At 41.3% G+C, this 24244-nt stretch overlaps 3 protein-coding genes across 4 annotated transcripts; 1 reads left to right on the forward strand and 2 right to left on the reverse strand.

Moving 5' to 3' along the window:
* Positions 1–3401: 3401 nt before the first annotated feature.
* LOC139336695 (uncharacterized) lies at positions 3402–8045 on the forward strand. Its single transcript, XM_070970878.1, has 6 exons — positions 3402–3633; positions 5897–6031; positions 6127–6219; positions 6328–6396; positions 6756–6840; positions 6930–8045. The coding sequence occupies exons 2-6, from the start codon at positions 5939–5941 to the stop codon at positions 7772–7774; spliced, it is 1185 nt and encodes a 394-aa protein (XP_070826979.1). The 5' UTR covers positions 3402–3633; positions 5897–5938; the 3' UTR covers positions 7775–8045.
* A 592-nt stretch (positions 8046–8637) lies between these two features.
* LOC139336377 (histone H4 transcription factor) lies at positions 8638–13894 on the reverse strand. Its single transcript, XM_070970477.1, has 10 exons — positions 13832–13894; positions 13087–13288; positions 12101–12327; positions 11905–12016; positions 11655–11807; positions 11489–11563; positions 10755–10875; positions 9929–10067; positions 9692–9816; positions 8638–9539 (listed from the first exon to the last, which is right to left on the reverse strand). The coding sequence occupies exons 2-10, from the start codon at positions 13235–13237 to the stop codon at positions 9107–9109; spliced, it is 1536 nt and encodes a 511-aa protein (XP_070826578.1). The 5' UTR covers positions 13238–13288; positions 13832–13894; the 3' UTR covers positions 8638–9106.
* Positions 13895–16493: 2599 nt separating this feature from the next.
* map6b (microtubule-associated protein 6b) lies at positions 16494–23992 on the reverse strand. 2 transcript variants are annotated; one of them, XM_070971043.1, is made up of 4 exons: positions 22860–23992; positions 21002–21215; positions 20295–20343; positions 16494–18361 (listed from the first exon to the last, which is right to left on the reverse strand). In XM_070971043.1, the coding sequence occupies exons 1-3, from the start codon at positions 23594–23596 to the stop codon at positions 20299–20301; spliced, it is 996 nt and encodes a 331-aa protein (XP_070827144.1). In that variant the 5' UTR covers positions 23597–23992; the 3' UTR covers positions 16494–18361; positions 20295–20298. The 2 variants fall into 2 exon arrangements, with proteins under 2 accessions (XP_070827144.1, XP_070827143.1); XM_070971042.1 differs by lacking the exon at positions 20295–20343.
* Positions 23993–24244: the final 252 nt, after the last annotated feature.

Here is a 24244-nt window from a genome sequence, read left to right on the forward strand (position 1 = left end):
TGCAGCTCATCTGATAGAATCTTAGACCACCTTTGTCTCATATCCCAATTCCATAATTCATACTAATTGTACACATCATGTGCATCAGTACACAAAAAAAAAATCAACATTATTATACTGGACCAAAAAAATGAAGTCAAAGACTTCATGTTTCTGGAGCTGTTCCACCATCAATTGCAATTTATTTTCTTTTTAAACCTACAAATAGCTGCATTCTTTGAGCATGGTGGCAAACTATCAGTCGGTACATCAACAGTCTGTTTTTAGTGTGCGTACTGAGCAGGTTTCATTTCTAATATACACAACATACACTTAAACCTGCACATAATCAATGCTAAGTATAGAATTTAGACAAAGCTAATGTCTTGGAAATTGAATGAATGTAACATTTGTAGCCTCAGAGCCAAAGTTTTCTGAGGGTCCCAGTGGTCCCTGACTTTTACAGTGACGTTCCCCTTTTACCCTCACAGACGCTTCAGAAGCATTTTTAAAAACATGCTATACGATGAATTCTCCTTATGACATAAAGGTGAGGCCATGTACTGTAAATGGTGCCTTTGACCTAAGACAAAGACATCTGTCAAGTTTCAGAATTGAATTTTGAATTGAATTAAATTGTTTCCATTTCATGCAAATGTCCAGAGAAAACCATGCATCTCCAAATTTGGTGATATTGAATTTTTGTGATAAGCTGAAGGATTACGTGTTCCATTGTGGACTGAAAAAATTCTCCGACTTCTTAAGATAAATAAACTAATATAAAACCTCTTGGATTAGCTGAAAAATGCTTTGTCACAGAGCTGAAAACAGGCTGTTTTTCTCATAAAAAGTTGACTTTTTCGAGATGCAGTGTTCTCACAGGACAGCAGCACTAAAAATCAACACTTATCTTATAAAATAAGATGCACTGCTGCAGATTAAACTTCTCTACCGTGTGTTAAGTGGTTAAAATTAGTGCAACCTTAAACATCTACAGCAGTTAAATGTAACATGCACATGCAGTGAATCACTCCAAAAACATTAGATATGATCGTAAAACACTAAGAGGCATAATGTTACTGCACAGTGAGTACTTTTACTTTTCATACTTCATGTGAATTCTGCTAACAATACCCACATGATATCAATACATCCCCATTTTACAGCTGAGAGTGAGAGCTGTCAGTCCTCTCAGGTGGACAAACTGTGTGACACTCTTTCTGAATTACCTCAAATATATCTGCAATTCACTGTAACTTATCAACTGAGAGGTATTAGTGGGATTATAGGCATTTGTAATTATTGAATTAGACACTAGAACAGCATTTTAATAACCGTGCATGAGCCTACAGGAACTTCCATTGTTGAAGAAGCTGCGTTACGTTGTTTGATAAGTCCTGGCACACGACTGCATGGTGGGTTACAAAAGGTAATGGTTCATGTCCGGGTGAGTGCGGTTCCTTGATGGACCAGCAGCTTGAACCGTGTCCATACTAACGGGATTCAGATGGTTAGTGAGAATGGAATTAGCTTATCAAGGAGAACATGTCATCCCAAAGCCTCATCCAATCACCTTCTTATGTTCTGCTTAATGGGATCCAATTGAAGGGTAGCCTAATTTGTCTGGGGCATTTTGGGACAATGAGCTCAAGCCAGATTGCAGGATTCAAAGAACCTGTTTCAATATTTAGAAACGTTTCATCAGGAAACCCAAACGCTGAAGATAAATTGGGAGTAGACGCGTCTAGAGCCAGCAAACGGATTTTCTTACACTGTTTGTGTGTCGTGCCATCTGTGCCTCAGCGTCGAGCTCCACGGCGACCTCACAGGCTGCTTCGAGGCTCAAACGCCGACCTTCTGGTTTTCAGGCAGAGCTGCATCTGCAAATGGAGAATTATGACAACGTAATCAGACAGCTGTCCAGTCCAAGACGGCTGGATGAAGAGCTTACTTTGCAAAACATAAGTGATATTCTCTGCATGTTTGGTTGTCATCATTGACATACTGCCGAGAGCATAATCCACTGACTGCAGAGCCTTTGAACACCCTTAAATGTGAAGTAGAAAAGTGAAATGTGAGTGCCTTATTTTTACCTTAAGGGTGAAAATCTCAAATCAGTTCATGTTGATTATACTCAAAAACATGAGTTGCGTCATTCTGCACGTTATCCAAGCAAAGCAGGAGCATGAAAACAAAATAAAGTCGATCTATTGTGTCTTCAGATGGATCGTTTCTCATATTGATTAATTATCAAGATGTCAACCTGTCCTTTGTTCTTACAAAGCCAAGTGAGCGTGAGGCGTTCAGGTCACAGATGTAGTTTATATTAAAAGTGTGTGCACAGAATAAGAGTTCAGAGTCAGAGTTTCTTAAAACTCCAAAACTCCATTTCTTAAAACTCCATTCAACTGATTTATTGTCATATTTGTTAAACTCGTTACTGAGCAGGGTTTGATTATGCATATTTTAAAAAATGCTCTATTTTTGAGTGTGTTTTTGATAGAGACACTATTACTGCATGTCTCTCAGTGCAATGCACAAAAGAAATGGAGGAGCTGTTCACTCCTGCTAAATAAAGAAAGAAATTGCAACTTGTAAGAAAGAAAATCTTGGGGGGGGGTGCAAAAACAGTGTAGTATAACATGATGTCAGTATGTATTGTCATTGTCTTGTTATTCCAAAATAGTGAAACTTACTAAAAATTATTTTAAAAAAGTGTCAGAAATATCTGTAAAGGTTGTGCACAAAACAATGTATTAATATTATATAAATGAATTCTTCTGAAAACACATCACATATACAATAGAAATAAAATAAATGAACACTTTATACAATTGTTGTGTTATGTGTCTTTAAATTTTGACTGACTGATGAAATTTTTCTTGAGTCCAACAAATGAGTCTGTGTCAAATAAATAATATTAAATAATAATTATCACTAATTTATCAAGTTTTTTTACTTTACAGGAAACATGAGAAACTTCCCTTAGTGAGCTCACAGAGCCTTCAACACAGCACACCAATCATAAAACCATCGTTAGATATAACATATTAAAATGTACCATAAATAGAAAGAATAAGCTAAAAATAAATGACCTTAAAGGGCAAAAGGTTTCCAATTCAGAAGTCGAATATTCATATTAAAACATCTCCATCAGATGAGCGAGTGCAGGTATGAGGGGTTTGGTTACACCCAGCACTGCATTATGTCACATTATAAATGGAATTGGCTGTCTAATTGTCTTGCATCTCTACTTGAAAACCCCTCCTGTTGCTACATAAGCTGTCTTTCTCTAAACTGAATCAGAAGGGTTTAGGGGTCTGATGGGATTAGTTTAAGCCATTAGGAGTAGTTAATGGTCTTTCCTGGTGTTGGTAAGTAACACTGACTAATTGGCCCGAGCCAGCAGACAGCTGAGTCGCTCACAGCGACAGGTGGACCCTGAACTCACTGTCCGGGGTCTGTGGAGGGGATTCATTCTTCTGTGAGCTGAGTGGATTCACTCAGTCAATGTGGATGATATTTAAATGAAGGAAAGGACGTATTAGAGGTCTTTGATGAAAAGAGGCCGGAGGAGCTGAACGTTTTCACTGGATAATAACCCTCAAACATCAGGAAGTCGAGATTTTACGCTGACTTCACTTCATATCACAGGTGAGAAACGTTTACAGCATGTATGCATTTGTTTTTTAGCAGAATAGTGAAACACATATAGTGAGATGGGTGCCAACTGCATGTTTGTAAAAAGTGTCAATTCAAATGAACAAACTGCAAAATCGAAATTTCTATTGTCTTTTGAGCGAGTCAGACACCTGATAAATCCTTTTTCTCCCCTGATATTATGTTCAACATGCAGGAATTCATCATTTCAGGACTATTTACATTAGTGCTGCAACTGTTTTAGGTTTGCAAATATCAATTATTTTCATTATCAATGAATCCTTCATCTACCAAATCACTACCAAGTTGCTTGGTCTACAACACATAAGAATATAGTGATAAATGTATCTGTCTGTCAATGTCGTCATTTGTCCAAAACCCACAAATACTCAATCACATCAGATGAAGAAAATCAGACAATGTTTGCATTTGAGAGCCTGGAACCAGTGAATTTTTACAAGTTCTGCTTAAAAATGACAAACTTTTATCAGAATTGTTTATGTTTCTAATCGCTGAGGTGCAAAAGTCATCTTTTGGTCATTTTTGTGTGTGTTACAAATTGCAGGTGTTAAATATGAGCTCAAATCTGTTAACATCTGACACCTGAGGAGCACTGAGAATGAAAAAAGTCACCGGTGCATCTCAGGAAGTATTCCGATTCGCTCTTCGTGTTCTCAGGTGACAGCGAGTGATGCCTCATTCACCGTTTGTGCTCCTAACAACCAGCTCCTTCACGAGATTAAGAGATTTCTTTGAGACGCTGACACGGACGAAATTTAGAGAACATGGGATGTGTAGCCTCCAGCTAATCTTGTCTTTGTGAGAAAGGAGGGATCAGTCTATTGGATTGTTGTGGCCTAGAGAGGTTAAAGGGGCACTGACACAAGCGGCAGGGTGGAGGCGCTTCTCAGAGACGGGAAAGAGATCCTTCAAGGAAACACTGGGTGTGTCACAGAGAGGGATCTACTTTTCTTTCATTCAAACGCAGTTATGGAGGATTTATGAATATTATTTACTGTCACAAACACACAGCCTTCTGATAAACATCATCTTTGACAATTTACAGTGATATGAAACAAATCTTCACAGCTGAGAAGCTGAAAGCGGACAATTTTACTGGAAAATAAAACAATTATCAAAATAGATGCCAATTAATAATAGTTCATTTTTTGGATTTGTGCACGTCAGAAGCTTCATTTCTTGCAGACAAAACAGTTTTCATGTATCTCAGGTTCATGTTTCCTGCCTGTGTAAACATCTTCAACGTCTTCAAACATTAATTCACAGCACAGTAAAACACAGTGGTAGCCTCGTCGAGTCTAAGCTGATACACAGCGTATCAGAGGGCTGCCCATTCACTTACAGCATTACTAATCATGTGTCCTTGGAACGGATGGATCCCAAATTAATTAAATGGATTGACACACTGAATGCATCAATTGGATTACTGCCTGTAATGCAATCAAACAAGATACTGTCATTTGCATGTGATCTGGAAGGCAAATTGCCTGAAAAGAAGTATATGTTTTACCATCTATTTGACTGCGAATGTTGGCTGATTCTTGCTGTTTGTCTCTTGGCTGTAAGGGTGATCCTGAACTGCTCCACACATTATTTCAGACCAGTGTGTCTGGATTCCACTGGGCCTCTAACCTGCCTCATTCATGCCAGGAGCAAACTCATTCAATCCAGTTCCTCAAGCTCCAAAACACACACAGGCTGGTCGGACCAACTACGCTCCCAGCTAAACATGTCCTACAACATACAGTCTGAAGCAGCACATTTGTTGTCTTTCCTCTAGAGCAGAGGTTGAGGCTCAAGGATTTGGCACAAACTTCATAGTCCATAGTCCATAAATCCACTAATAATAATAATAATAATACTACTACTACTACTACTACTACTAATAATAATAATAATAAAAACACTCCTTATGACTCAGAACTTGACTGAAAATCACCACATTTTTACATTTTCCTCAGTATTAAACTGATCCAGTGACAGTTGCATGCACACCAATGGGCACATTGCAAACAGGAGCTGCTAATAGTTAATTCAGCATATCTTTAGTGGTGCCAATTTGCAAAAAAAGATTTTAAAATATAGGTGGACCGGGCTGACAGCTACTGGTAAAGGCGTCTCTGTGGTGTTATCATATACCTCCTGGGCTCACAGTGTCAGACTTTGAACACCCCTGCTCTAGACTGCACCATCTGGCCTGCTCAGGAACTAAAAGCACTCTCTCATATCTCACCAGCACATTTCATATGTTCCCTGCCTGGTTCATCAACATCTTCACATGCATCAGCACACCCACCGGCATGCCTTCACTCCCATCCTGCACCCACCCTCGACCATCGTACCAGCTTCAGTGGGACCTCAGGACAGTAAGGTCAGCTGATGTGTCATTATGATGTACTGTTAACATTTGCTTAGTGGAGATTTTATTCAGAACTTAAAGTCACTGCCTTTTACCTCCTGCTGCAGCTCAACATGCACCTTCCCAGAGGAACAACCAGGCCCTCTTTTGTTCCAGTCACTGTCTTTCACAGAGACACACAGAAGCCCTTCAAGTCAACAGTGAGTCCAACATGCAGCAAGCAGAACTAACATGTCAGTGCTGCGGCTGAAAAGCAGAAAGCTGGAACTGAAACTACTCTTTCTTCTGTTTTTTGGTTTATTTTCAAGAAACGAGGGAGATGGGGAGCACTGCACGTCTGCATTGCATGGAAGATTCATTATCACGAACAACTCAAGGTAATACCTAAATGCATCAAAATCTTAGTCAAAGAAACTTGTGCATTTGGTGGCATTTTGTGTGAAATTAAATTCATTTGGATGGTTTAAGTTGTTTATTCAAATGAAGCCATAATGTGACGAAAATATATTTTAATTATGATTGTATTTTTTATGACTTTCTAGCTGCAAAAGGTTTTGAGTCAGACATATCTATACACTCAGTTTTAAGGAGCTACACCTCCAGGAAAAATATCATTTTTGGAGCTCATAAATAAATAAAAACACATCTTTTAGTTAGAACGTGTTGTCATACCTCTGTAGCTGATTTCAAGACTCATTTGTGCTTGACAAACTGTATTTGATGCATAATTTCACAGAAAATGCAGAAGAGGCCTGAGCATCCTTCCACCAGTCCGCCTGACTCAGTGCGACACACAGAGTCAGACCAGACCTCAAATCTGGGTGAGTTCACCAACGGCAGTGTCAGAAACAGCAACAGCTTGGTCTGTGTCGTATTATCAAAGCTGATCTTCTTCTCCATGTGAACACAGGGAAAACGGCTGAAAATGTACAAGAATTCAACAGAAGTTTTCCCTCTGAACTTTACACATCTTCACCTTGCCTCGGCGGCGAGGGGGAGAAGCTGGACTGGGAGAAACTGGAACAGCCCTCAAACCTGTACTGGAAACAGAAGCTCGCTGAGGAGAAACACAGGGGCCAGCAGACAGACAGAGCAAAGGACTTACCTCTGAGAGACAAATGTTGGGATCCAGCTGTGACTCCTGAGCCTGGCGGCGGACGCGGCGGCTCACTCGACAGGAAGAGGCCGCTTGAGTGCGACGGCTTCATGGAGGTGAAGCGGATGAAGCAGGGAATTGAAAACAACCAGTTTGATCCATCTCATACGCATCCTTACTCACACACCGCACCAGTGCAACACACAGGTGATCTGTCTGTCTTGTATCCTGACAGCAGCAGATGTAATGTCAGCAGAGCTTCTGTGGGACTCTCTTACGCAGGAGTTGAAATGCATCCCTACCAAGCTGCTTCATGGGAGCAAATGAGGGACGCTCACAAGACACTGGATCTCCACAGGAGACGAAATGCCCTAAAAGACTTTTCAGTGAACACCTGCAAAGCCATCAGGACGCCTCTCGTAGCACAGAGGCAGAAAGAGGCCTTTCATGGCTTCTTTGCATCACCTCTTTACTTCCCTCTTGCTTTGAGGCAGCAGCAGACGGTTTACCACAGCAGGATGGAGTTTCTACACTCACGTCATGGAAACTGTCATCTCCAATGCTGCAAGCATCAACTTTCTTATCCTGGCTTTATGGCAACGCCCTACCTGGGGCTCCAGGGTCTGTGCGACAGAAAAGGAGAGCAGCTATTCCCATAACAACTCATTTACAGTATGTTTGAAGTTCACTGGTCGCTCTGGTCTGTGCAGAAATTCAGTGGAGCTTCACTCTGCCCTACATATGAAAAGCCGGTCAAAGTGGGAAGCTTTTGATTAAGGTCTCAAGTATGACAGACACTCTTTGCACTAGAACAGCTTTAACTAGAACACTCGTACTGATTTCCTTAATGGATTTTGGCACTTTTGGCGCAGTCACACTTGCGCTGTAACGACTCCCTCATTAAATTGGTTGTTTGATTAAATACACTGAGATTCATATGCTTGCTCTTTTTTATGGTGAGGTGAGATAAATGCTTGTTAGGAGGAAGAAAATGTTTAAAAATGTTTGTAAAGCTGCAAAGCTAAAGCTGAGTTAAGTCTCCACAGCCATGCTGGTGGCGTCGAGCATTGACTTTGAGCTAAATGCTAATGTCAGCATGCTAACATGCTGATGTTTGGCTGGTTCACCATATTCGCCATCTTCATTCAGCACTTTATCAAGCTAACATTTGCCAATTAGCACTAAACACAGAGTGACATAGGTTTTGCAGGTATCAACCAACGCATTTAACATGCCTTTAATGTTGCAGTTGCTAAAAGTTGAGCTTATTTTTTTACTATATATACTACCAGGTAGCTTGTGATTCCACTAAGGATCAATAAAGTCTTATCTTTATCCATAAGAATACATCATAATTCATTTGTTGATATTTTCTATCAATACTCTGAATGAGCAAAGTGTAGCAACTAAAGGTTTCACAAAGGTTTCCCTCTGAACTGGAGTGGAGTGGAACCATAAAGTTGCATGAAATAGAAAAAAGCACCTCAAATGAGCGTGACTAAAAAACAAACGAGAAAAGTTTACTTTTGTATCAAAAATGTATTTAAAATTTGTAACAATAAAATTGAGCGACATTCCAAGGCTACAATAAAAATAACGTCCTCTTATATCCTTACGTGGGCATCATGGTGGAAATGTCACAGAAAACGGAGCGGAGGAAATGACGTGGAACTGGTTTTGTAGTGCTTTTATCTTCCTCACGTGAGCTCTGTCAGAAACTTGAAAATATGCTCAAAAGGCGATGTCATTAATGAGACATGTCACTAAGCTAAGCCGAAGTATTAGAACTGCTCTAATGAGAGTGTGGTCTCTAGCGGAGAGATGACCACTAAAGAAACACTCGAACCATGTCAGAGCTTTAACCAGAAAGAAAACTTTGCAGGCACGTCTCCGTCGGCAGCTCCACATGCATGTTGCAGAAACCAGTTTCGTTGCATAACAGCTACAAGAGAGCCTGCAGTGGATGCATGGTGCAGTGCAGCCTGGAGGACTCACACCACGTCCATGCCCAGCCCCCGTGCTACCTCCGTCAGCGCCTGGACTGCTCCTGATGTCCCACTACCATCACAGTCCTCCTGGGCTAATCCTCCAGGCTCCTCCTCAATGTGAGGGATGGTGCTCATGACACAGTAGACGGGTGAGTCGCTGCCTCTGGGGCTGGGCTGCGACGAAACGTCTTCACCTCCAGAGAGCTCTGAGGAGTATGACGACGAGGAGCTGGAGGAGGGTGAGGAGGATCCTGCAGGGGAGCTTCGGCCGCTCTCCGGTGCGACCGCGGCAGTCTTGTTCCGGCTGCTGGTTCTCTGACTTTTCCGGAGGCTCTGCGGCTTCTTGGCCATGTTCTTCATGATCTCCTTGGTGACTTCCACAGTCTCAAAGCGCACCATGTTTACTTTAAGGAAGCCATCTACATCCTTCCTGTATCTGTGAAGAAAGTAACCACACATCAAATATTCATTTCTGTCCTTACTTATATTAAAGTACCTTGAATGATAGTTGATGCGCCCCTGAGGGCTGACGAGCTGAGTGGATCTAAGAAGCAGTGGTTTGAGTGGTAATCAGCTGATGTGACGCACCTAAAGCGGGAATGTCCAGAGGGCCATTTCAGCTCATGCTTCTTGCGAAGGTGGAGAGTGAGAGTGTAACACCAGGAGAAGACCTTATCACAGATATGGCATTTATATTTAGACATCCCCCCGACCTGTTGGTAAATAGTAATGACGTGAACAACAAAGCATCACTATAACCAGCGTGTAAGGATGATCTAAATAGGTGGCATGCTTTATGCCGGGCAGCACTTGATGCTAACGAACCTCGTGCACTCTCTTGAAGTGGTGGCTCATGGTTTGGAATGTGTGACAGGAATAATCGCAACCCTCGACAGTGCAGTGATACACGGTGCCCTCATTGTGAACCTCTGTGTGCTTTTGTAGATCACGCTGGTTCTTAAATCTGTAAAAACAACAACAACAACAACAACAACAACAAGATTTTATGATGCTGATATGAATCCGAAGCAGAACTCTTAGTTAGGAGATTTGAGACGTCATTTATGACTCTGTAGTAAAAATCATAATACACAGAATACATACAAATATACTCTCAAGTACATTGAGAGTTCTCACAACAGCACTAGTTTCTGTGTTTAACATGTGGGTCCACCAGCATTCGCACAAGCCTTAAATACACATGAAAATCACTACAAAATTTTTCCATTGTTTGGTAATCCAAAGGAAAAGGACACTTCTCCAAACAAGCTATATTTTGTTTTACAGCTGTTTGTCTGTTGCAGCAAATGTTAGAGAAAATATGCATTAAAGGATCCGAATAAAATCCAAATACCAGTCTGGAACAAACAGCACGTTAATGAATGTTAGTGTTACAGGAAACAACGTGTTGTCCATCTCCTCCATTTTTCCTTCTGTTAAGGACTTTGTAAAATGCTACAAAGAGGTAATGAATGATGACCTTTATGATATATCGGTTTAAAGATATTTCATTGAAATTGCTGAAACTTGTTATCACTAATCCCAAATTTCCAAGACACAATTTCGAGTTGTTGTACAGAATCTTAGCAGTCCCTGATTCATTGATCCAGCTGTTGTCACTCAGAGATCTTAGCAGCTATCTAAGATCTACCTCTTGTCACAGAAGTCACACGGGAAGGGCCGCTCATCACAGTGGCGGAACCTAATGTGGATCTTCAGAGCTGCCAAAGTGGTGCAGGTCATGTCACAGAAGGGACACTTCACCTGATTCACTGGAAGAAAATTAAAGAAAACAAGTAATAACTAAATATAATACCGCAGTTTTAACCGCAGTTCAATTTTTTTTTCCTTTGTTGCACAAGTAATTTTGTTGAACTGATCCATGGAACAGGACATTTTTGCAAAAGTGGTCAGAGAACAAACAGATCAACATAGATGATGCTTGTCAATCAAAAAATAGTTTTGACCTCTCCCAGTTTCATCTTGGAGATCAGTTTGGACAATATTGTCTCAATGATAATGTGATTTTAATGAGCCTCAACATGGACTGGACCACATCACAGCCTAAAACTTTTCTTCAAGCAAAATTAGTGAGTAAATACCTCCTTTAATCATTAAAAATTATTAGGTCAACATTGTCAAACCAACAGAATAACAATCTGGTCAGACAGAAACAAATGTATAGAGAAAATGTCACCATTTCCATGTATTTTAACGTGAAAGAACATTACAGTTACATCTGGGTAAAGGATAGTAAGGGATTGGAAAAGAGCTCATCATTAAAGACAAAACAGTAATCAGAACTGTTCCTACTTAGATTTAACCAAAATCTAAGCATGTATAATCCAGCAACAACTTAAGATTAGGGTTGTGGAAAATGATTACCATGCTGACGGACGTGATCCCTCAAAAGCCTCTCACTGGAAAAAGCTTTGCCACAGTGTTCACACACCAGCGACTCTGTTCAAATGAGACGTGTGAACATACAGAAGTCAGCGTTTATGCAACACACTCAGCGCAGAAATGATGCAAACCACAGCGTCCTTCTCACCTACTGGCTCGGCCTGCCTGTGCAGGTGGTCAAACAACTTTGTGTTGCTGGAGAACATGCTGCCACAGGTAGGACAGGCGACAAGTCTCTCTTGAGTGTGGCTCCGCATGTGCTCCCTCAATCGGTACCTGATCTTGAAGAACGCATCGCAGCCTGTAATAGAAACATGAAATATACATAATATTATGCTAGAGCAGGTGAAGTTTGGCCACAAAAGGACCATCTCTACGACTAGTTTGCTCAGTCGTACCTGTCCAGTGGCAGAAGAGCGCCTGCTGTTGCTGTGGGAGAGACTGTGGCTCAGCACTTTCAACATGATTGTCCACATGTCGGTAGAACCACTCAGGGTTGTTAAATGTACTCTGGATGAAGACAAAAATATCAGTTCTATAATAATGGTGCTATCATTTGATGACTAATGAGTAGCTTGAACTGAAAATACCTACATCACAGTGCTCCCACTGGCAAACGTATCCGTCTGATCCCTCAGGTACCAGGTTGTTGCTGTGCAAGCCCTGGTTGCAGCTGGGCAGATCAGGACGGGACTTGAGCAGTTGCGACCCGATGAACTTGAGCTTCCCGTGGTAGTTGTGGAAGTAAGCATGGACCTCCAGCTCTGCAGGGCTACCCATGGATAGAAATTCACACCCATTCCAGAGACAAGCATACTCATCTAAACAAGGAGAGAACAGCAGTAATTAGTGCCATCAAGAGAGGTTAAGTATTACAGTATGTAAATTTACCAAAACAGATAAAAACTAGCTGCTGTCTGGTCCTTTAATGCAGCTGAAAGAACACACATCAAACATCTAACCCAGAGTAACAATGATGCTATGTCAGCTGTGGCTGCTTCGAGAGAAAACACGAGTAAATGGCAAAGAAAATGTACAGACATTAAAATCACACACCTGAGTTACGCGAGACTTCAAAGCATGTTTCAGATACAGCAGTCCTTTGCAGAAGCACCACAGTAAAATTAGAATGAGATAATGGTAGCTATAATTGTCACTCAAATCAAATTAGAATACCAATGTTTCTCTTGAGGACAGGAAAACCACTGTGCAACTGACAATGATATACCTTAGTCTGTATATGTGTGTACAGGACATATCTTAGTCTAGTCTAATCTCTCCTTTTAATTTAGAACAACAGTTCACAGATGAGATCTCAGGACTGGCTACATCTTGACAGCCCAGAGGAAAACGCTGAACTTTTCAAGACGTCTGTGACTGTTTCTGTCCCTCTCCACAGTACGTATTTGTTCCATTGTAGAGTTGCTAAGGTTTCTTGTGCAAAAAAACAGATCTTGGTCTCAGTGGAATGTCCTGTTGACATGAAGTTAAGAATGAATGACCTGTCATATTGATTATCATATTGATTTCAGGCAGTATCTCCCAGCCCTACATGTGACAGGTGACCCGTCCTTACTCACCCAGCTCCTCCAAGGCGTCGTTGTCTCCCAGGTAGTCCTTTAAATGCAGAGACATATGATCGCTCAGCTCCTCCATGGTGTGGCCCTTGAAGCTGCATGAAGCCCACTCACACACCACCTCGAAATTGTCTAGTCTTTTAGTTGTCATCATGATGGGGATGACCGTGTGCTCTACTGCTGCTAAACACACAATCCCGACCTCCTACACAGAAACACACAGAGCCGCAGACATCATAACAGAGAAAAAACAAAACAAAACTGTGGCCTCCTACACCTTAGCTAAGCAACTTCACTAGTTAGCATACAACGTTGGCTAGGCGTGGCTACAAATTTAAACATGGGTTAAGTAATTTAGGAATTGTTTTAACCGACGTTACCTCAAATTAGCTGATAATCTAACGATATATTAGATTATCTATTCGTTATATTTGCTGAGGGTTACATTAACTAGAAAATATTTGCAATCGTTTACTAGCTAACGAAACTAGTAACTAGCTAACAGTTAGCTAGGTGTATTACTTTTAACTTAATATGCTGTGTTTACGTAAGAGTTAGTATTTTGGTTAAGAGTCTCGCTGCAACTGCACCTGTCAACGGTTTGCACTGTCGGACTTCTTAACAGCTAACGATAATCATCATTTTTGACCCGTCTGACATATTATTTAACAGCTTAATGTTCAATTTGTACACACATTCTAATATTTCCGACACTTCTGACGGACGAAGTTTTGTAAACGCTTCTTACGGGTATTGACGTTAGTCGCAGCAGTAGCTTAGTATTTCTTCCCTCCTCTGAGCTTGTCTGCTTTTGTTTATTTCCGGTCAGCGCGCGGCTCCAAGCGGAAGTTATTCTTCTTCGTCTGTTTTGTAAAACGAATGATGAGTAGGGCACGCCGCCTTTCAGTGGATGGGAGTGGTCCAACAACTTGAAAACTGGAGCAAGTGTAAGATGAGAGGTTGTCTCAGTAAAATTAATTCAGTTTTAGTGAGAAACTCAAACGCACACAAACCTGCTAATTATAATGATTGAGATCATATTAATTTACTGTTATTATTAATAACTGCTGCACAGTACCTTATGTGTGCAGTGATATTAAAGTTGATTAATTGTCCCAACAATAAATTGTCCTTTCTGCCACAGTCTTCAAGCATAATTTTACCTTTTAGTACAGCACTAAACTCCTTTTAGGTCTACAGATTTATAAAAAGTCTAAACACTGCCAGGAAGTTATAAAAACACCCCTTTCTATTGTTGAGTGTTGAACAAAGAAGCACCGCAAGTTAACATACAGACCGAACTCCACTACAGTCGAACTTTAGTGGGTTGATATTCCATCAGTTACCACTACTAAATTGTTGCAGCGCTTTGGTTGAATCCCTGAGTTTAAATGTGACCCTGCAGTACAACCATGACTGTTGGTTTTTCATGTGTAGTTCATATCCGTCTGGACATGGACAGCCTGGTTGTGGATGCTATGTTGCACTCTTGCGTTTGCCAGGTTGTATTAAAAAGTTTCTTTGCCTTGTATTATTCAGAGATTACAGCCAAACTAGAGCAGAAACTACATATCCCATCCAGCCTGGGTAGACCTCGGACACACCCAGGAACTAGAGGTTGAGGAGAAGGATATCTGAGCTACTTCACAGACTTTGCTGCAGCCAGTTTTATTTTTACACAGGTTCACATGACTTGTGCATATGCAATAGATCTTAACCACTAGAGGTCATAATTTGCTGACTATCAGCACCACAGGAAGCAATGTCTTGCATCTCCAAGAAATACAATATTTCTATGAAGGTGTATGCAAGTCACCCAAAAATGTTCACTGTTATCAGCAATGCAAACGTGAATTTCATTAAAGTCGTTATACTTGTGTGTCAAAGAATGGTTTGATGCAGACTCACAAAATGGGAGCTCCCATCATTCTGTTAATTGGGCTTTAGTTTGTATATTCATTTCATGGCTAGATGACATTTTTACATAAACAAACAGGGGCCTTCAGTCACAGACAGTTGCTTTTTCAACATAACATAAATGGGTGCCCAAATTATACTGTATATTTCATACAGTGTCAAAGTACGTGAAATTTCAATTCTGCTCTTCCAACACAATATAATAAGGCATGTAGGTGAGTCTGTAACCAGCCAGACAAGTCTGTTAGAGGGGGACAGAGCTTAGGCAGCTCCTGTGCCATCGCTGATCTGTTATTCAATATTTCATGCTGCTCTGCAAACATAAGGGCCCATAACAACTGAATTATTCATGCATTTTTATGTCAGGATGACTGATTCACAGGAAAATGACCACCAGCATCCAAAAGCTGAGCAAGTGAATGAATGGAAAAATGATCAAATAAGGTTTTCCTTTTCCATTTGACCTTTGTTTTATCTAAGACAAATCTTTGTTTTAAAATAGGGTCATTGTGCGTCTCTCAGTTAATCTCTGAAATGTCGGGAAAATGGAGACACTGATGCACTAATGACATTTCATATAAACAGAAACGCCCTTCAAATGGCTCAAATGTTAGCTCATTTTTGAGGATTAAAACATCTGCAGGACATACCATGCTGCCTCCTAAAAGAAATCTTACCTACTGTGCTTAATTTGGCCTCTAGAGGCACTGTAAGAAAGGAATCCGAGCCTGGAAAAGGATTTCCCAGATTACACTTAGTAGCAAACCAGTGACGATTAAACTTAAAAAAAAAAAAAATTCAGTGAATTCAGTGTGCTCGATTACTGTGATTTAGTCAAGATTTGCTTAGAAACAGAATCCCATATAGCTTATACCCTATTTTTTTTTTTTTTTTAAATAATTAAGCAGATATACAATATACCATGTATTTTTCGGACACCATCACATTGAGTGTCATGGTGTCATGTCATGGTTAATATATAATTAATCAAACCTGTAATAAAGAAGATCTATAAGTAAGAAACAGCTGGATTAGTTAATAGCAGATTATTCTTGCACATCTTCAACTCACCCTTTAACCATAGCAGCTTCTTCTTAAAACTTCATTACTAATAAAATATCAGCTTACATTGTGATATTTTACTAGGGCAAATGAATGGAGTGAAGATAGATAGAGATAGAATTTTCTATACATATATAAAACAACTAATATCTATAGCATTCATATATTGCACTATAGATAGCAACTAGCTCCTGCACTTTTACTGTGCTCTTAATGTATGCCTTGATATTATTCTCATTATCTAGAAAAATATAGAGAATAAAGTTAAATTACTCCCTCTTCCTGTAACATTCAAATTCTGTTACATCAAATGCAAAAAATATAGAAAATACTATTATTTATTTTCTGTAACACAAAAGGAATATTTGAAATGTTCTTAAAGGCAAGGAAGAAACACTGACGCCCAACACAAAGGACACAAGTCACAAGAATCTGGATCATCATTTTAATCAGAGTTCATTCAGAGCAAGCTGAGAATACAAGCACAACATCACAACATGTCTGCAGCGGCATGACATTGTCATATCATCATTTCACTCTGGTCAACACACGCAGTCCAAACCAGACAGCATATACGATGAGAGATATAGCACCAGGGTGTTGGAGTGCATAGCAGCACGTCTAGTGGTTGGGTCAGACTTGATGCTAGCAGGCAGCAGGCTGTAGAGGTCAGACACGAAAAACTCGCTCACTCACACACACACAGAAGCTAAAACTGGAAGCAGAGCCATGGCGGGTAGTGCTCGACTCGGCCCTCGCACTCCGCAGCCATGTGAGCCGCTAAGGGCATCAAGAGGGATGACTGTGTTTACAACCAGAGAGGGAAGGGTGTGATGACATTTTAGTAAAAACATGACACGCTCACAATGAACAGACGTGATTTGCGCATTTTCAGACAGCAGCATTTTAAAGAGCTGAACCACAAGTCCTGGCCCATTCCTTGTTCTTCAACACCTGGAGAGATCAGCCCGTTCCGAGCGAACATTCATGAGCAAACACTGGAGGCTCTCCTTTTTTTCAGGCCGATATGCAGCTTTTGTTTTCTTATTTAGCACGACTAGCATCACAGCTCAGAGGAGTGGATGGAGCACAATGTCATAAAATACTGAGACATTGTAAAAACTGTAGTGTTCCCTTTAAATTAAAGGAGCGGCTCTCCATTTAGATTGCAAGAAATATGCTTGTGGGTGAAACCATATTGCTGGTGTGTTTATTGTACAGCTTTAACAGCCACTAGACTATGATTTTACATAATGTGTGTACTTTAGTTTTTCAGTGTGACCAGAATCTATTACTACACATGCATTATATTTGAAAAGGCCTTGCCCCTATACATTTATCTTAAATGGCTCAATTTACAAGCTAAAATGTGACTGACTGTGACAATATAGTCTGCTAAAATGTTGCTACTCAACCAAAAAACGGGGTCCTGCATGCAAGCCGTAGCAATTATATTACAGTTCATTTGGTTTCTTAGCAACCAAACTGATGAAACCAGATATCATCCAGAACAACGAAATGAAAACCAGGACCATACAGCGGAGGCACTGTAACTAGGAAACACAACCGTTAAACAGATTTTGTACTTTAACAAAACCTCTCATGTGATACAGTCTCAGAGAAAAAGCATCCCTTTGACATCTTCTACAATCATTTTAATATTGATCTGAATTGTCATCCATTCAGACAAAGGTAAAAATGCCCTTTCATACACATATATGTGTACTGATGGCTCTTTTTATAGCTTGCTGCCAAACAGAACTCATAGTAATAATGTGCAAATTATGTGCTCAATAATGTAAAGCGGTTCTGTGCACCAAAATACAAGGAATCACATACTTTCACACATTTACATACACACGCACTCACACACACATACACACACACGCACACACACAGACACACACAGTCTACAGTGAAATTATTTGCATTATTCTAAAAGCTCAACATCGGTGCCCATTCAAAGGTGAACAATATGTGACAGGACAGCAAAAACAACAGGTCAGGAAATAAACCAAAGGGAAGAGATTGGCCTAATTCGTCAAGTAGCCTTTGATGGTGCACATGAAAGCGTAGAGATGAACCACTTTCACTGCTTCGCCTCAGTCAGTCTATTGCTGATCTCTTTGCTCTTCTTTGTGACGACTCCATCTGGTTTGGCTTCTGCGGCGCCCAAAGACGGCTTCTTCTTGGCTGACTGGGAACTAGCAATCTGCTTCTCTTTTGATTTTTTCACCATCTTCCCTGTTGTTGTTGTTGGTGTCTTTTTTGGTTTGGTGCGTGACACTGGTTTATCCACCTTGTAGAAAAGAGAGGTGAAAACACTGAGATCAAACCAACAAAAAAAATATTCAATTAAACTGATGCTAAAGCAATAGTTCGGTAGTTTTTGGAAATGCACTTATTTGCTTTGTTGTCGAGAATAAGGTGAGAAGATCAACACAGCTCTTATGTCTGCCCATTAAATATGAAGCTACAGTCAGCAGCTGATTAGCTTAGCTTAGCATAAAGACTGGAAGCAAGGGGAAACAGCTAGCTTTGGGGGGTTATGTGTGGGACTGTTTCTTGGCCTGGGAGCAGTGACCACTTGCAGCAGGACTTCAGGAAGTCAGCTGGAGCTTCATTTTTAACAACTGATCGTCTCATCAAACTCTCTGCAAGAAAGCAAATAAGCACATTTCAAGAATTTCTCAAACTATTCCTTTAAATTATTGCTTAACTCTCAGAGACTCTAAATCATGTCAAGGTCCTATCTCAGCATGCAATACATACCTTTCCTTTATCTGGTTACTTAAACTAATGACAGGCAAATGACACCACATGATACACTGCAGGTGATATTTGCTTTATGTGATTAGTGCAATGAAGATAAAAGAAAGAAAAACAGCACAAAAGGTGTATTTGTGCCTTTCCTTTTATAAAAGAGTGGTTCGTGCAATTTTCCATTAAAACTGTCAAAGAAAGCATAGCATAGAAGATACATGGTTTATATTAGTATATGATGTTAGTCTTACACTTCAAAGAATGAAATATTTTGCTAACATTCATCCATTAATATGGTGGCAAAACCTAGATGCTTAAGAAGCAGGAGGGAGTCCGAAAGATTACTGGTTCAAATTCCCACAATGACAGGTAAAATGTGGGTGCAGTGATGAATGTACCCCTAAATAAGGCTTCTTTCTGCTCTTGTGGAGTTGAAACATTGCTAAAAGACTTCTGGAGAAACTCCAAAATGTTCAATTGTATAAATGAGATGACACACAGCAAAAAAGTTGCAAACATGCTCAACTTTTGCTGAATAAATAAACCTTAAAAACTAGTAGAAGCTCTTTCTCATAGTAAACATGAAGGGCTCTATTTCTGTGATTAAAAGGATTTTGGTGCATTGCAAATCATTTTTGTGAATTTTGTTTCCACAGACAGTTAGGATGGAGTTAGGAGTAATAGGGATTCTGTCACTGATGCACTCAAAAAAACCTTGAAAGCAGTGCACTGTGCACCATTAAGCACATTACTAGTATATTCTTGATGCCCTGGACCTTGAAGATGAAGTAGAACTTCACAGCTACATCATACTGAGCTGCAAACTGCTACTACGCAAATCACACATCAAAAGCCAGAAGTATAACATCATCTGCAAAGAAGTTTAACCGATGACATCAAAACTTCCCACTGCCACTGGTGCCACATTCAACTGTGCCTGCAGTCAAATTCACAGTGGGCCAAATGTGTGCAGACATGGGAAAACTTGTCATTTTGCAAAATGAAATTGGCACCAAACCTTGTCACTGAAATAGAGCCCTAAACAGCGCAGATGTGTTTAAATGTATGCTAATCAAATGTGAGGAGGTTTTTGTCTTGTTGGCCTCAAACCTTCTCTTTTGTTTTGATTCTTATCTGTCACTTCACAACCAAAGCTTCTTTGTTTCTTCCATTTATTAATGAATCCACCCTCTTGCATAAACCCACAGACTATGCACAGTCAGTTTTTTAAGACTACTAAGCTGCACAAAGGGTGGTGGGTGGTGCAGGCTGAGAGGTGGGCAAACAGTGAAGATGTGGCTGATACGTTTTGCAGGATTGCATCTGGCAGCTGGGGGTGACACATGTGACCTCGGCTCGTACCGGCGGGGGCGCATACTGAGTGTGTATGTGCTTGTACAGTATGCGAGTTTGCGTCTGATCAATTTGAGGTCAGCCTCCATGCCTTCTAGAAGAAACAGAGAACACACCTGACTACAGCAGATTAAGAACAGAGCTGCTCTCAGTCTCTGAGAAGTCCTACAAGAATGAGAGAGGGAGTGGCCATATGAACACACTGCTATAGACACATTATTCACCAATGCTCTGTCTGCACGGTCTACAACATGCACGCAGATACCAGTCAATATCTTCACACACAGGACTACTTTAATATTGGATGAAATCACGTGTTGCTGTAATCCAAAGTTTGGATATTAATGTAATATTTCAAAATGATGCAATCAATATTTTGTCTGTTGTGTATGTAGTTATCATTTCTTTGGTTAACATTTACACAGATGATTCATCTGCATGATGGAATAATATAACATATGTATATGTCTGTGACAAATGCTTATTGTGTCATCTAAAATGTCTTAACATTGAAATAAAAAGCTGTTTTGCTGCCGTTTAATAACTTTGAGAACCAATCACCTGCCATTAGGCCACTGAGATAGACGGCATGTAACATTTATGCAGCAGCGCTTCCAGTTAGTCATAACTCAAGTTAAAAATCAAAGTAAAACTGACAAACAGTGTGTTACTCACTAAGAACTGCACCTACGATACAGCAGGGCTAATCACGTTTCAGACATGACTATAATTCAATGTACTTACAGGAAACTCAAGTCATGGTAAACGGCTGCAGTACTTCACAGACGAGCGCTAACATCAGCGGATCTGTGACTGGACTCACCTTGGCAGGCTCCTTGCTGGGCTCGCTGTACAGGCTGCGTATCCTCCGGCGCTCCACCATCTTGTTGTCATTGGGGTGAGCCTTCACCTGCTCCCCCTTGAATGTGGCACTGTAGCTGGTTTCCAGACTGGTCTCCTCCACTGGGGGTTTGTACTGAGACGTAGCTTTGATGGGCTTCACTGGTTTCACATCCTTATATGCCTTGAACTCAGTCCTAATGAAGATGGATGAAGGCAGACAGAGGGGATTGTATGGCTGCAGCTGCAGATTCATTTCATTATTGATTAATCAGACAGATATTTTCTCGATTAATCATTAATCATGTTTTCTGTATTTTTACCAGCTTATTCCCAGTTGAGTGGTGTGCAATGTTAACCTTGATGACCAGCCACAAAGTTAGCTGCTCATGCTAACAAAGTAGCAACTTTACAACAAGTTTTGCAAGTTATAGCTTGTGACTGGCATATTGACCAGTGTCCGTGTTAAAATGAGCATGAGCAGCTGTGGAGATGGGGTTTAATATAAACTGTTGTCCACTTAGAAAACATGGCTAAATTGGATTGGACATATATTGACAATAAGAGACGTTTATATTGCTCAAGCGTTAATGTGTCATGTTGACCATACCTCAGCACCAGGCTGTGCAGAGCTCTGTTGCTCTGCTTATTGCTAAATATTTGATTTATATCACAGGGTCATATTTGCCTATTAATTTCTCCACTTTGGCTAACTGTTTTTTAGCACTGATGTCACAATTTGATCTTTAGATTTACAATCTAAGCTCAGTAAGTTCTGACACACAGCATCCACATGGACTCTGTAAAGAGCTAAAATCAAGGCTTGTGTATTAAGTATTAATGCCTCTCTGTTTTACTACTGGAAACTGGCACTGCAGTGTGTACTGAATTGTTTTTTCTTTTTTAGCCAATTTGTTGAAATCAAAGGTAGTTTTGTCTTTAATTGACATTTATTTAATTGCTAAATGCAACAGGGAAGCCTGTTTTTATCAGACATAAGAGAGTGTCGGTCAAAGATAGGTCATGTGGCCTTTCAGCTTCTGAGGATCACCTCTGATGTGTCTTTGTTTTCTCGTATGTGTCTGCGTTCGTCTTTTGTGCTGCTGCCTCTTGTTATTAATCTAGCATCTCATTAATTATGTAATAAGATTTTGTTTGGTTTTACGGCTTACACATAGCACATAACTCTGCTTTAATAAACAGCACATTAATTTATTTACTGGTCAGCTCAGTTTATTTGGAACAACTTTCTCTTCAGGAAACTAAACAGAAAATTGAGGGCACTGGCACATCGTATGTTAAACTCAATATTTCAGATGGACAGACTGCAGCCAGCACATCTTGTTAACTTGCATGCATTATGCATCCTCAATTCAATTTGGAGGAAGCCTTTGCAAAGAAACCACGAGTAGACACATGATTACACTGAAGCCCTTTACTGTCTGCCCTCATTCATGGACAACTGCATTGATTTGGTAGTACTCTTAGGGAGGATAAAGCAGAAAAATCAATAATGCAGCCTTTATCTGTGGCAATATCAGTTTGCTTTGGAAATCACTGGAGATTGTAACCAGAGATGACTACCAAATGCCCCTTGATGTTCTCTAAATGTTATCGCAGCACAGAGCACAGTGGTACACCTTTGTGAGCTGTTGTCAGGTGAAATTATTTCACAGATGTTGTGTAACGGGGGATGTAGCCCATCAAAAGCCTCAGTTGTAAAGTCACAGGTGAGCGAAATAAAGCGTCGGCTTTTATTTCCGTGGGCTCAGAACAAACCAAGAGAACACTGCGTCACCCCCCACACACCGTGATCGTGGCTCGTCCTCTCGCAGACTTACCTGTAGCTGCTGGAAGTGGACATCACCTCCTTTATCTGCCTGTTGAGAGCGTCTGCAGCCGCTCTGCTTTTCCTCTGCTCGGCGCTCGCCTCTGCAGCCACCTGCGCCTCCGTCTTTTCCCCCGCTGCTCTCTCTGCCGACTTTTCCCTCTTGGCGCTTTTCTTCAGCGCTTCCTTGAACTCCTTCTCCTGCGCTTTCTCCTCCAGCTCGCTCTTCTCCACGCCACTCTCGGCCTCTGCTGCAGCGTGCTCCTGCTTGCTCCCTGCGCTCCGCTCTGGAACGCCGGAGGTGCTGGTGGGGCTGGGTTTGGGGATCCAGGGGTGGTCGTGCTTCCTCGGTATAGGCCAGGGCTTGTAGTCCTTCTGATACTGCGTTTCGGTGTTGAACGGGGCCGCCGAGCGTTGGTACTCATTTCTGGGTTTGCAGCTGGGCTCGGGGCGCACTCTCCACGCCTTGAAGTCTTGGCGCATGACGGACGCAGTAGAGCCATCTTTGCACGCTGCGGCACCCGTCGCGGGCGGTGCCTTCCCTGCCTCCTGCTCGCCGGGATGGGGCTGCGTTTCTATGGCAATGGCTCCGGCCCTCTTCTGTTTCGGCTGCGGGTGATGGGGAAGGTGCTGCACGTCGGCCACATCCGAGTATTTGGTGAAAACCAAAGGCACCGCGATGTCCGCTTTGTCCAGCTCGGTCCAGAAGCGGTTGATGCAGCAAGCACGCGTAATGCACGGCCAGGCCATGGTGACAAATACTAGGAGGCTGTCAGGCAAAAGGATGCGCAGAAAAACTCTAAAGCTGGAATAAATGTGTTAATAAACGTCCTACTCACGACTCGAAGACTTGCAAGTGCCCGATCCCTCACCCCGTCCCCTGTTTTTGTCCAGTCAGGGTTATTCCTCCTTCTAGCTTTATGCAATTCTCTGCTGAGTATAGCTCACCAGTCTTTGCCTGAGACTTTAAGGAAGTAAGGCCCCCACACCTCCCTCTCTCCCTCCTCCTGCAGGGTATTTGTTCTTATTGGAAGTTTAAATGGACTTTGGGCTTTGCTGTGGAGTGCACATTGCTGTCTGGTTGCGCATGAAAGCGACCCCACCCACATTTGTGTGATGCTACGAGATGCCCGGGGTCTGCACTGTGAGCGCACGGTGAACTATCACCTGAGCTCGTCACCGTCTGGCCAGCAGAGAGGGAGGAGGAGACGCGTTTAACTCGTGCGCTGCCATGTCATAAAATGCCAACTTCATACCAGGGTGGATGCAACAGCGGCCTGTTGTAGCTGGAGGAAATGGCCGATGATGTTGCTGCAGATCGGAAATAAAATAAAGCCTCACTTGTCTTTACCTAATCCAAGAGTCAAATATTTACATGTATTCATGCCTTTCAATGTG

Source organism: Chaetodon trifascialis, chromosome 9, assembly GCF_039877785.1.
Source record: "Chaetodon trifascialis isolate fChaTrf1 chromosome 9, fChaTrf1.hap1, whole genome shotgun sequence".
Lineage (NCBI taxonomy): Eukaryota > Metazoa > Chordata > Actinopteri > Chaetodontiformes > Chaetodontidae > Chaetodon > Chaetodon trifascialis.

Excerpts from the sequence above, each read along its gene's own strand:
- LOC139336377 (XM_070970477.1), bottom strand. The coding sequence starts at position 13,237 with ATGATGACAACTAAAAGACTAGACAATTTCGAGGTGGTGTGTGAGTGG. Across the intron at positions 12,017-12,100 it reads GCCAGTGGGAGCACTGTGAT|AGTACATTTAACAACCCTGA; the intron begins GTAGGTATTTTC and ends GTCTTCATCCAG. Across the intron at positions 9,817-9,928 it reads ACTTCAAGAGAGTGCACGAG|GTCGGGGGGATGTCTAAATA; the intron begins GTTCGTTAGCAT and ends ATTTACCAACAG.
- map6b (XM_070971042.1), bottom strand. The coding sequence starts at position 23,596 with ATGGCCTGGCCGTGCATTACGCGTGCTTGCTGCATCAACCGCTTCTGG. Across the intron at positions 21,216-22,859 it reads TCCACTTCCAGCAGCTACAG|GACTGAGTTCAAGGCATATA; the intron begins GTAAGTCTGCGA and ends CATCTTCATTAG. Across the intron at positions 18,362-21,001 it reads CCAGCAAGGAGCCTGCCAAG|GTGGATAAACCAGTGTCACG; the intron begins GTGAGTCCAGTC and ends CTTTTCTACAAG.
- LOC139336695 (XM_070970878.1), top strand. The coding sequence starts at position 5,939 with ATGCATCAGCACACCCACCGGCATGCCTTCACTCCCATCCTGCACCCA. Across the intron at positions 6,220-6,327 it reads AGAAGCCCTTCAAGTCAACA|AAACGAGGGAGATGGGGAGC; the intron begins GTGAGTCCAACA and ends TTTATTTTCAAG. Across the intron at positions 6,397-6,755 it reads ATTATCACGAACAACTCAAG|AAAATGCAGAAGAGGCCTGA; the intron begins GTAATACCTAAA and ends ATAATTTCACAG.